The 12,386-nt window shown below is 33.6% G+C and overlaps 1 protein-coding gene across 1 annotated transcript; it reads right to left on the bottom strand.

Annotated features, from left to right (window-relative positions):
* Nucleotides 1–576: 576 nt before the first annotated feature.
* LOC127113036 (F-box/kelch-repeat protein At3g06240) lies at nt 577–2,186 on the bottom strand. Its single transcript, XM_051046441.1, has one exon. The coding sequence runs from the start codon at nt 1,939–1,941 to the stop codon at nt 712–714; it is 1,230 nt and encodes a 409-aa protein (XP_050902398.1). The 5' UTR covers nt 1,942–2,186; the 3' UTR covers nt 577–711.
* Between the last annotated feature and the right edge of the window lie 10,200 nt (nt 2,187–12,386).

The raw sequence follows: 12,386 nt of genomic DNA, 5'->3' as shown, positions 1-12,386 counted from the left end.
TCCTTTCAATACTTCTGTTAGAAAATAAGAAAATATCTTCTAACATCCTTGATTGTGTTCCTTTCAATACTTTTCTGTTAGAAAATAAGAAAATATCTTATTACATCCTTTCAATACTTGTCATTTATTGTCATTTACTTCTCATGTTATGATCCGACAAACAGATCATAACATGAGAAGTAAAAGCTTGCAGGTTGATGAAAAGTAAAAGCTTTCACAACTTACAATTAGGATAGGATAGCTAGCCATTACAGCGGATTATGGAGGAAAAACCCGCAATATCAGCCGATATTTACCATTGCGGCGATCCCAAAAAACGTCATGAATATCCGCCATAGGGGCCATGGCGCCGCTATTTGATAACACTGACAATAGCATAGATATTTTGAGGAGAATGTGAAGAATTATAAAAGAGATATGTTGTTGCTCAATAGATTATCAAGTTTTAAGTAAAATTGGAGGACATTCAGGAAAGGAAAAGGATCATTCTTACAATTTAATTAGAAACCATACCAGTTTGCAAATAGAAAGAGAGTAAACCTTAAAAATAATCGATAAAGCAAAATTCATAAAACATAATCAAATGGCTTCTTAATTTTTCATATACTTGATAATAACTATGGAGTCTACAGTTGAGAAGCCACTTGGCATACATGCTGGAAATCCAAATGACCATAGTCATATGGCTCTCGGGAGAAAACAAGAAAACAACTAACTATTAAATCCTCCCGTTGAAAGAAGGTTTTCCTTATAAATTCCTATCTGACAACCATATATCACTCCCTTGACACCAATCTTTGTAGTTACCAAGGTGCTTAAATCAAGCCAGACTAGTTCATTGTTTTCTTGTTTGAAGCAAATGTCACCCTTCTTCCCTACTCCAATGGGGTACTCAATGGAAGGTATGGGCCCAACAATAAATAATTTGATCCATGATTCCTTCACACCGAGTTCAGCCAAAATTGAAATATGAAAAGTAGTAGCTTTTAAGCAATTTGAGATCAAAGCAATAGACTCATTTAACACCACTAGGTGTCTCTTTATAAATATCAAATCACAGCTTTCATCTATGTCTAGTATAGGTGTCATAAACAACACCTCGTTGCTCATGTCAAATGACACCAAGCAACCTTCAATCTGATATAAATCTCTAGTACCCAACCAATGACAAACTCCATCCAAGTAGACTCCGATCCGCGGTTGAGCATAAGTAAAATCACGAATATCAAGCATATCGATCTCGAGTATCCTCCAAGAGTTACTTCTAAGACTATATATCTCCAACAAGGGTTCATACGATTTATCTTCCAATGGCATATCTTCATCTTCGTCGGTTACAGGAAAAAATGATATATATCGAATCAATTTATAGTCATCTCTCATGTGATCATAACCAAATCCCTGAAAATCAAAATATGGACTCCGATATGGTGGTACATGCTCATCGGGACTAGAAGGAATAACCATAAAATCCGAGGTAGCCGGATTCCATAATACAGCTCGGAAGGTATTTACCAGTCCTCTACGAGTATCTTGCCCCATGCAGAAAAAACCATTAATACAAACCGAACTTAAAATATAAAGGAAAGTGTCATCCTCTTGACATGGAGGTGGCAAATCAAATTTGATTCTATTCTCAAACTTCTCATTGGAGAGCAAATAGAACGCAACATATGTAAGAGGCGAATCAGCCGCACTTAGGAAGAGAAATGTATCACCATAATCAGAACGCTTATTAGATGTAAAATGATTGCGTAGCATGTTCATAAAACGAGGGTTTTCAAACAAGAGCGACCATGATTTGCTTACACATTCAAAACGCTTCAAGGATTTAAGAGGTAATTTTGATAGAATGGAAAAGGCGAGATCATCAGGAATATGAACATTGCTTCTTACCTTTATCCCTTCAATCGCATCGCTCGCCGCTGGAGATTTCTCCATCTTCGACTCAAACGAACCGTGTTTTGGTTCCAATTGAGGTGTGAAAACTCACTTCAAACAACATTTCCATAAATTATGTGTATACCAAAACAACTCTAAGATAATGTAAAACTACTCAACAGAATATCAATAAAATTAGCTAAGTGATAGAAACCTTCTATAGCTTGTGCCTTTTTCTCTTCTATGAAACCCTTATGCATTTCTCTGGAACTTATTTGTTGTGTTACTTTGGGGATTAAAAAATCTCTTTAATTAAATGTCTAATGGGTTTGACCAAATAAAATAAATCTTGTAAAATCTTTTTTTTCTTTTATTCTTTTTCTCTTCTTTTTTTCTAAATAAATGGTGGATCCCACTTTAGGAGTGAGTCCACCCTACAAATATCCCCTCAGAACTCAAGTGGGAATGAGTTGTTCCACCATGCCCGTCTTCTTTATGCAGTTGATCATCTTTATTGCAGGCGAAGTTTTTGTCATCATTCTCGTACGTATGGATCTTTTCAAGTGAAAACAACTTCGTCTCCAATGCATCTCGTATCCAATGATATTGCACCTCAATATGCTTTGACCTAGAGTGAAACATCGTATTCTTACCAAGATGAATTGATGTCTGATTGTCACAACAACATGAACTTCTCTTGTTTTACGCCTAATTCTTTAAGGAATTTCTTCTTCCACAAAAGTTATTTAGATGCTCAAGTTGCTGCAATATACTCAGTCTCAGTAGTAGATAAAATAATACACTTTTGTAACCTTGATTACCAAGACACTACACCCCTACAAAAGTCATCATGTATCTAGAAGTACATTTTCTAGAATCAATATCACCACCCATATTTGCATTTGTATAACCTTCTAACACATGATCACCTCTCCCAAAGCATAAAGACACTTTGGAAGTACCTCTAAGATATCTAAAAATCCACTTCATTACTTGCCAATGATCTTTACCAGGATTAGAGAGAAATCGACCAATAAAACCAACAACATGAGCAATATTCGATCTTGTGCATACCATGGCATACATAAAATTACCAACTGCAATTGCATAAGAAACATTCTTCATATCTTATTTGTCTTATTAACTTGTAGGAATTTGATTGTGTGTGAACCGTAAGTGAACGGTTGTGTCAAGTAATAAAAATATCAAACCCATAGAGAAATGTATGATTATTGAATTTTACTTTAACTGTGTTGATCTAAAGTGATCGCAAAAGAGTTTATCTGATGCAGTTTAAAAATAGAAATTAGCAAATGATAAAAATAGGACATGGGATTATGATTTCAACTATATAATAAGAAGACAGTCAAAATGTTTCTCATAATATATAGCGAATAAATTCATTGGGGTTGTCATGAGATAAGCTCTCATAATCCTTTGTCCTTAAGGAATTACTCACACATGGTGAGGTAAATAACAACAATAACAATATTTATAAACAATGCAAGAAAATAAATTAAAGAAAGTACAAGCAATAATAACTAGAAAGATGAAAATGAAAGTAAGATTGTGATACCAAAAGTTCAAAAATTACAATAGAGTAACAAGAACTTAAGCTAAGAACTAAAGAAAATAACAATGTATAGAATGATAGTAATAAAATATGTCAGAGATACCTAAGTATCACCTTTAGGTCCCTCGTTTTAATGTTAAGCTCTAAGCCTTTATTTATAGTAAACCAAACCATAACTAACTCACAACTGGCACTAATTTTGAGCTTTACTACAACTAATCACTGGTTATCGATGTTATGGATGATGAAAGGTCACAAAAACTACCCAAAAATCAAAAGTTTATAGTTGTCTGAGGACTGGCACGGATCGTGTCGGGGAACACTAGTTAGTAGGGTCAGCCTCTGGTTGCTTGTATGGAGGTGGCTCAAAGGGGCCAACACGGACCGTGTCATGGGACACGTCTAAGTTGTGTTGGTATGGGAAATTTGTATGGAAAACACTCCTTTTTGTGCGATCTCTAGCCTTTTTCATTCTGATGCGCTCCATTGACCTCTTATTACATGAAAACAAACAAATTCCATCATATTTTGGCTTCTTTGTTTTATCAAAATCTTCAATAGTTTGGTCTTCAAGAAATATCACATCACGACTTCTAATAATTTTCTTGTCAACTGGATCCCACAATTAATACCCAAACTCTTCATGACCATAACCTACAACCATATATTATTTAGATCTTTTATCAAGCTTGGATCTCTCATCTCTTGGTATGTGAATAAAAGCCTTGCAACCAAACACTCTCAAGTAACCATAAGATACATTTTTTCATGTCCATACTCTGTTTGGAACATCGCCATCAAGTGGAACAGAAGGAGAAAGATTGATCAAATCTACTAAAGTTGTTAATGCTTCACCCCAAAAGGCTCTTGATACCTTTGCATGAGAGAGTTTACACATGATTCTATCATTAATCGTATGATTCGCTCTCTCTATAACTCCATTATGTTGAGGTATCTTTGGAACAATATTCTCAAGCTTAATTTCATGCTTTTTACAATACTCTCCAAATGTACCTCTATATTCACCATTATTATCAACTCCGACATATTTCAGTTTCCTTCCTTTTTCTCTTTCAACACTTGCATGAAAGTGTTTGAAGACACCGAGTACATGGTCTTTAGATTTCAAAATAAAAGCCCACACTTTTCTAGAATGATCGTCAATTAAAGTAACAAAATAGGATGCACCGCCTAAAGATTTACCATCCATCAGGCAAACATTAGTGTGAACTAAAACTATAACATTTAGCCTTTGATGATGACCATTATTATTAAAGGAAATTTTATGTTGCTTACCAGAAAAACAAAGAGCACGTGTTTTTAGAGGAATACCTTTCATCTGAAGAAAAAATTTATTTGCTAAAATATTATGACCTTTCTCACTCAAGTGACCAAGATGTGTATGCCAAAATACATGATCTCTCTCTCTCTCTCTCTCTCTCTCTCTCTCTAGCATCTATCACTAACATCGAACAACCAGTATATTTCGTTAGTAAAGTGTTCAAGGCCACAGATCTAATACAAAAATTTATGTGAGTTAGGCTCTAGAAACTTAACGGGTTAGACAAGTCTTAAGGTCGAAAGATCGCTCATAGAGGTATTTGCAGATTATCCACTAAGGTTTTGTTTGGGAGTTTGGAATAGGGGATGAGAGGGATGAAAAGAAGGCTCCGAAAAATTATTTTTAAAAAAATAAGAAATCTTTAACTTTTTTTTTGTATAGAATGATAAAATAGTCTTTATCATTAACATATTTTTAATTTTTAGAATACTATAATAATAAAATTATATCTGATCAATTTGTCTAAACACTCCAAAACCCTTGTCCAATTCAATTTTTTAGTTCCCTAAATTAAAGAGATATTGGTTTTTGAATAAAAATAAATCCCCTAAAACACTCCCCACCTAAATCCTTATAATATTTTTACTCAATCACTCCCTTTTTTCAAAGTCATCCCCTATATCCCCCTCCATACTCTCAAACAAAGCCTAAATATGTTCTCACATTGACAATGAGAGTCAATCCCATAACTCCTCATTGTGAGATCCAACTCCTTACCAACTTGAACCATATTTGTGTTATTAATCATAACAAGATAAAAGACATAAGTATGAAAAATATAATTTCTAAGATACTCATTTAGTATATCGAGATTGTCATGGGGATGAACATTCATAATCAACCTTTGTATAAACAAATTATGAATACAAAAAGAGAATTGCTTATCCGACCCTAAGTGGTGGAAAATTACCCTATGGAAAAAAATGCCCCTCAGATTCCAGAAGTGCATTTTCGGACGCACCTCAAACACGTCCTAAAGTGAGTCTCACCTCATTTCCCCCCAAAATTTAGTCTGAAGATGCATCTCCGGATTTACCATATACTCACCTCATGTATTCCTAACTGAGACATACCCATTTTGAGATAAATTGATCCTAAGATACATCTCCGTATACACCCCAAACAGAATACGGAGATGCATTTCCGAATTAAGACCAGACAATAAATTTTGACTTTGTTTTAGAGATGCACTGATGTAATTGACGATGCATTATAACTATATTTTCATATTCAATTTTATATTAAATAAACCATACATTAATCAAATAATATGAAAATAACATATATAAATGAATAAATTCGTAATACATAATGAAGTCAAAATAAAATACAGTCGATAATAGTTCCCCTAATACTAATACTATATACTACTGCATATGTCAGACCTGAGTCCCATGTTCCTATGTTGCCTTATGTACTGCAGTTCCGACCATGTCTCCTCCATAATGGCATCTATGATGTCCCTCGCTTAAGATCCTTCTGAAAAGACTCCTCTGTCTATACCCGCACGCACAATATCCATGATATGACGACATATAGGAAACACATAAAAACAACATGTTTGACCTACCTTGCTCCCCCGTTAGTGTCTCTTGATGAGTCGACCTAGGTGGATCTCCCGGAGCATCCAGTGTCATATAAGGATGTGATATCCTGAAATACCATTGGATGTAGTTGTATGCAACATTCCAGTCATTAGAAGCTAGGGTACTCCGTGACTCATCTGGTACTAGGAGATTAAGTAAACCTAGCATGACACCCTCTGGTGGCTTCTAACTTTTGCATGGCATCCCCTGGGTCATCTCCCAGATAGTCTACCATCATTTCCACTACATCATTTGTAATACCCTAATTTCCCCGCGTGTAATATAATGAAATAAATCAAGGATATATCACATATGCACATTAGGATGTCACACATATTAAATCACAACATGTTATGTGACACTTATAATTTAAAATAAAACATCCAACACCTATCATCGCTTGCTCAACTTCACTTAGGGTATCATCGCAACGAAATTTATCAAATAAGCATGTTTCACAATCATATAAGTCTCATAAAAATAATTTATTAAAACTAAAACAATATGGTAAACGTCTCTGTAAATCAACGCAAACAACAAAACATCGAGAGTATAACCTCAAACTCTCTAATTAACACAAATCGGAAATAAAAAAGTATCGTTCGCCCCGCCCAGTGTTACAGATCAGAGAAATATAAGTTTTAAAATGCGAAATGAAGAAGAAGAAAAAAATAAAATAGAGGAACATTTATGGGTTAATAAGTAAAAATGTGATGTTTCAATTATGTCATGAACATTAGATCTAGTAGATAACAAGATCCAGAGGAAATTAGAGACATAGTTGATTCCGCAACTAGCTATAATACACCCAATTATCATTTAATAACCAAGTTTCAAAATACTAGGGCCGATAATTGAAACTGATATGTTGGTTTCTTTAACAACACAAGTTATTCAAAAAGACAAATTTATTAAGGCAACAAAGAGATTTATACTACACCTTCAACTAAACTATTAAAAGTAAGCTTACCTTGTATTCCTTTCAATACTTCTGTTAGAAAATAAGAAAATATCTTCTAACATCCTTGATTGTGTTCCTTTCAATACTTTTCTGTTAGAAAATAAGAAAATATCTTATTACATCCTTTCAATACTTGTCATTTATTGTCATTTACTTCTCATGTTATGATCCGACAAAGAAGAGATGTTGAAAGTAATTGTTACCGATCACGATACAACTTTGATGAATTCGGTTGCAAAGATACTTCCTACTTCTTATGCATTACTTTGTAGGCATCACATAACAAAGAATGTGATAAGTTGGATTAAACTCGTGGTAGAGACGAAACAGTTAAAGGTTGTAGATGGAAAAATGGTGAAGGCGTGTGTGATAGTGGAAAAAAATAAAGGATGCATGAAATATTCTAGTAAAATGTTCTAATAAAGAGTTATATTTAGAGTTTTTAGAGATAAAAAAGGGATTAATGGAACTTTTGAAGATGGAATACGTAGAGTTAGAGTTTTTAGAGATAAAAAGGGATTAGTGGAGCTTTTAAAGATGATGTACGTAAAGTTAGAGTTTTGGAGAAAAATATGTTAGGGTTTGAAGAGAGAAGAACACAAACCACCAACCTTTACCGTAAGGGAGAAACTACTTTTATATTGGTGTAATTGATGAAAGACAGTGAGGAATCCTTAATCCTCTTTAGGTTTTTCTCCAATTTTCTCCATTGAGGATGTTTATGCGTTCTTAATAGAAACTTGTGATAGTCATGTTATAATTGTTGTGGAATATATGAAATTCGTGCATGATTTGATTACAAGATTTTGTGGTTGTAGAAATTACATAAATCACATGGACAAGTGGTGTAATTTCTTCAAGTGGTTAGGGGATGAATTTGTTGATGAAAGGGATTTGAAGCTTGAAAGACAAAATAAGAAAATTAACAAATTGAAGAATGAGGTTATCCACACAAAATGATGGTTGCAAATGTCCATAGTGGTTGGGATGTTGAGCTTAGGGTTGAACCTTTGGACCTGTTACAAAGTATTTCAATTAGGATTAGGGTAATTTAGTTTTTTGTTTTCACAATATGGATGTAATCTTCTGTTTATTTAATGAAGAATGTTAGTGTATGTTTTAACAAAGTGTTGTGTTTGTACAATATTCATCTGTTTTAACACCAATACATAACTAGTATAAAAGCTGAAACAAAATATAACCTGCTATAATGCATATCTACAATATTCCAAAAAATGATACAAAAAGGAATTATAAGCCATTGTCATTAAGACATTATAAAGAATATCAATAACATTACAAAAAGTCATTACAAGTCATTGTCAATAAGGCATTATAAGGTACTAAAATAACATCCATTATAAGCTATTGTCAATAAGTCATTATAAGATACTAAAATAAAATAAAATAAAAAGGAATTATAAACCATTGTCAATAAGGCATTATAAGGCACTGAAATAACATTACAAAAATCCATTATAAGGCATAACAAACATCACAACAAACATCAAGATTGACTTGAAACAAACTTCACACCCTTTTAAAGCTTTTTTTTTTCTTTTTAGGTGGTGGCTGAATTGAAAATGTTGGTTGTGGTGGATGACTTGAAACTATTGGTTATGGTAGATGACTTGAAACTTTTGGTTGTGGTGCCTGACTTGAAATTATTGTTTGTCGTTCCTGAGTCAAGGCTCCTTCTACTACCTGAGTTGGAGGTACCACTGGTTGTGACAGTTTACAGGTGGCCTTGTTGCGACCTTCCTTGTGGCAATGACTACACTTGATTCCATGGTTTTCCCTTTTCAAGTGTGTCTCCTCCCTCACCATTTCTTCAGCTTCTCCATTCCTCTTTTTCTCGGGCCTTTCAGGTTGTCTCTTTAATGGTGGTGGCTAGAGATCAACAACATTAGATTTAGTCCAGAAAGCTTCCCCATTAATTGGATAAATAACTTGTGAATAGCAAGCTTCATAGAGATCCTTCTTATAACAGTCAGGTAGAAAAACACCAATTTGTAAATGTCGATCCTTCATGCATGACAGTATGGCAGCCCTGTCAGCATCCATATTCTACATGAGCATTCTTTCTTGGAAAGATTGACAACATATTTTTCTCCATTTAGTGATATATGCCTAACCTAGTAGTCATATTCACCTGACACCTGTAATATTCAACAATCAGTATAGGCATTTAACAGAGTAAAAGGACAACAAATTAATCATTACCTCGCAATCCAATAGTTTGTGTTATGTGATTTCCTTTCCATCATCTTTTTTATGTTTGATAGTATTGTGTCTTCATATTTGCCAATATTTTGCCTATTTGATTCCCATCTTTTCATTATATACACTCTAATTTCTACAAGAATTGTCAAAATTGGCTTGGCTCTAGCAGCTACAAAAATAGAGTTGAATGCCTCAAACATATTATTCACCAAAGTATCACAGCCTATACTTGTCTTGATCCTTGATTTGCTCCAGAATCTTGGTGTTATTTTGATGAGATATTTGAATTCCTCTTCATTGAATCCCTTGATTTCAAGCATTATTTTCTACCAAGCATTCACATGACTTGCAGTTGAAGCTCTCCACATCAATTCCTTCAGTTTTAGGCCAGGGAACTTCTTCCTGAAGTTGCTATTGATCACACTAAATCACACCGTGTATTTGACTCGGATTTCACATGTTTATTAGGTCTTTATTATCATTTTGCTTGTGTTATGCTTTCTTTTGTGTTGTTTTCAGGTATTTAGCTCTTTCAGGACCTTTGTAGAAGAAACGAAGCAAAAAGACCATAAAATCAGGGTTTTCAGTAAATATTGTACTCGTGGCATTCTGCATGGCGTCCGCTATAGGAGAAGCCATGACACATCAACCCTCAACCAGGTGGAAACTGCCACAATCCAACGAACTTCCCCATTTACTCACATGGAGGGCGCCATGGAGGGGTGGCGGGTGCCACCTTTGAATTCAATGTTCCCACTAAAGAGAAGTTGAAGGGCATCCTGGTCTTTGCATGCTGTTGAGTTCCTCTATAAATAGGTCGTTCTAGTTCACATACAAGACATCCAACTTAGTTTACAACACTAAGACTATATTATCATCTCTAAAAGCGGTAATTCATCACATCGAGGGGTTATCGCACCTTAGTGAAATTGAGTTGGAGCACTTTGATTTTGCTGTCGTCTTTATTTTTAAAAGTCAAAGGTTTATTTACTTCCTTGTACCAGATTTAAAGCCTCCGTTTGGAGCAGGTTCTAATTGAATCGCCTTTTTATTTTACTTTCCATGCTTTACTTTATTTAAATTCCTTGTTATGCTTTACTTTATTTAATTTTCTCGCCATTATCTTTATTGCTCGTTTTAATTGTTTTACACGCTTTACTTGTTCTTCACGCCTTACATTCTAAACTTCTTTTCAACATGTTCAATATCATTGTATTTGTTTGCATCACCATGTTTGGCTAAATCTTTCAAAGGTTAGAATGTAAGGATCGCGGTTAAAGAGATGTTTCACATATTGCATCTGTAGAAATGATTTAGGGGCTCTTTTGATTTTTAATTCGAGTTTTTCTGAAACAAACTTGGTTAGTTTTAACTACTCAAGGAGTGCAAAAGCACCCTGGCTTAGTTAACTAGGAATTTTTTATCACTTTAAGGAAAAATGATTTCTGAAACTGTTTTCGGACGCGTTGATAGATTTAAAATCAGGAAACTCCTTGGGTAAACTTTCCGAATCAAAATCACTTTTCAACTAAGCTTACGAGTCTTATTTCTTAAAAATAAGTTTACTACTTTAGCGTTCTACGCACCTTTTATAAGTGACAATAAAAGACCTTAATTTAAGGGTAAACTCGGTTCTGAATATGCGAAAGCGACAGTTCCTGTTAAATGGATTCTTTTCAAGAGTAGAAAATATTGCCCCATAAGTAGTTCTATTTAGACAATCGAAGCATCGTTTAACTGACATGAAATACATTCAAGCATATCTTTATCTGCACTGTATTTATCATTTTCTTTATTTACTGTTATTTTGCGACATCAATATCTTATTTGTACAGCCTTAGATAAACATCGTAACAGTAGTAACCGATAGATTGACGATTTGGTCTCTGTGGGATCAACATTCTTTTATATTACTCTGATGCGATTCGTGCACTTGCGAATTTAGCGATCAACTATATAAATGCCTGACACAACACCTTTGGTCAACACTACCAAGTAACTCCTCAATAGCTGGTAAAAAACCATGTAATCATAAATTTTCAAGGTGTTAAAATAATATATATGAAATAAGTAAAATTCAAATTTAGAGGTATAGGTTTTATTAACCTTTTCTTGATCATTTATGAATGTATAAGTTTTGCACAATCTGGCTCCTCTCAAATCAACTATCAATAATTCTAAAAACCAACTCCATGAATCTTTAGTCTCATCCTCAACAATTGCATATGCAATTAGAAGCATTTGGTAATTTGGATCCCTCCCAATGACAACTAGTATTAGTCCATCATAGTATCCCTTTTAGAAATACTCATCCAATCATATAATAGGTCTGCATTTGAAAAAACTTTCCTTGAAAGCTTTAAGACATATATACATCCTTTGGAAGTGAGGATTCATTTGCCTCTCATGGTGTTCACTATTTTCCTTTTCACCTTGAAATGACTGACTTGTAATTTTAACAATTGATCCTGGATTTGTCCTTAACAGTTCATGGCCATAATCATGGATTCTTCTATATTGCTCCCTAAATAAGTCATCCACAATGTCAATTTTTTTTTTTACAGAGCAAACAAAAGAAAACAAATATTATCAAAATGTGTATCTCATCATTAAGCTCATGCTAAAATCTGCAATATTATTATTTTATTATTACTATTATTTAATAATAATATTATTATTAGTAAAATTATTATTTATCAATCATATTATTATTATTAGTAATATTATTATTACTATTATTATTATTATTAGTCATATTATTATTATTATTATTATTATTATTATTATTATTATTATTATTATTATTATTATTATTATTTG

The sequence above is a fragment of the Lathyrus oleraceus genome, unplaced genomic scaffold (assembly GCF_024323335.1).
Source record: "Lathyrus oleraceus cultivar Zhongwan6 unplaced genomic scaffold, CAAS_Psat_ZW6_1.0 chrUn0252, whole genome shotgun sequence".
NCBI lineage: Eukaryota > Viridiplantae > Streptophyta > Magnoliopsida > Fabales > Fabaceae > Lathyrus > Lathyrus oleraceus.
The sequence above is the reverse complement of the archived record's forward strand: the minus strand, read 5'-3'. Positions and strand labels throughout refer to the sequence as shown.

Coding starts and splice junctions, on each gene's coding strand:
- LOC127113036 (XM_051046441.1), bottom strand. CDS start 1,941: ATGGAGAAATCTCCAGCGGCGAGCGATGCGATTGAAGGGATAAAGGTA.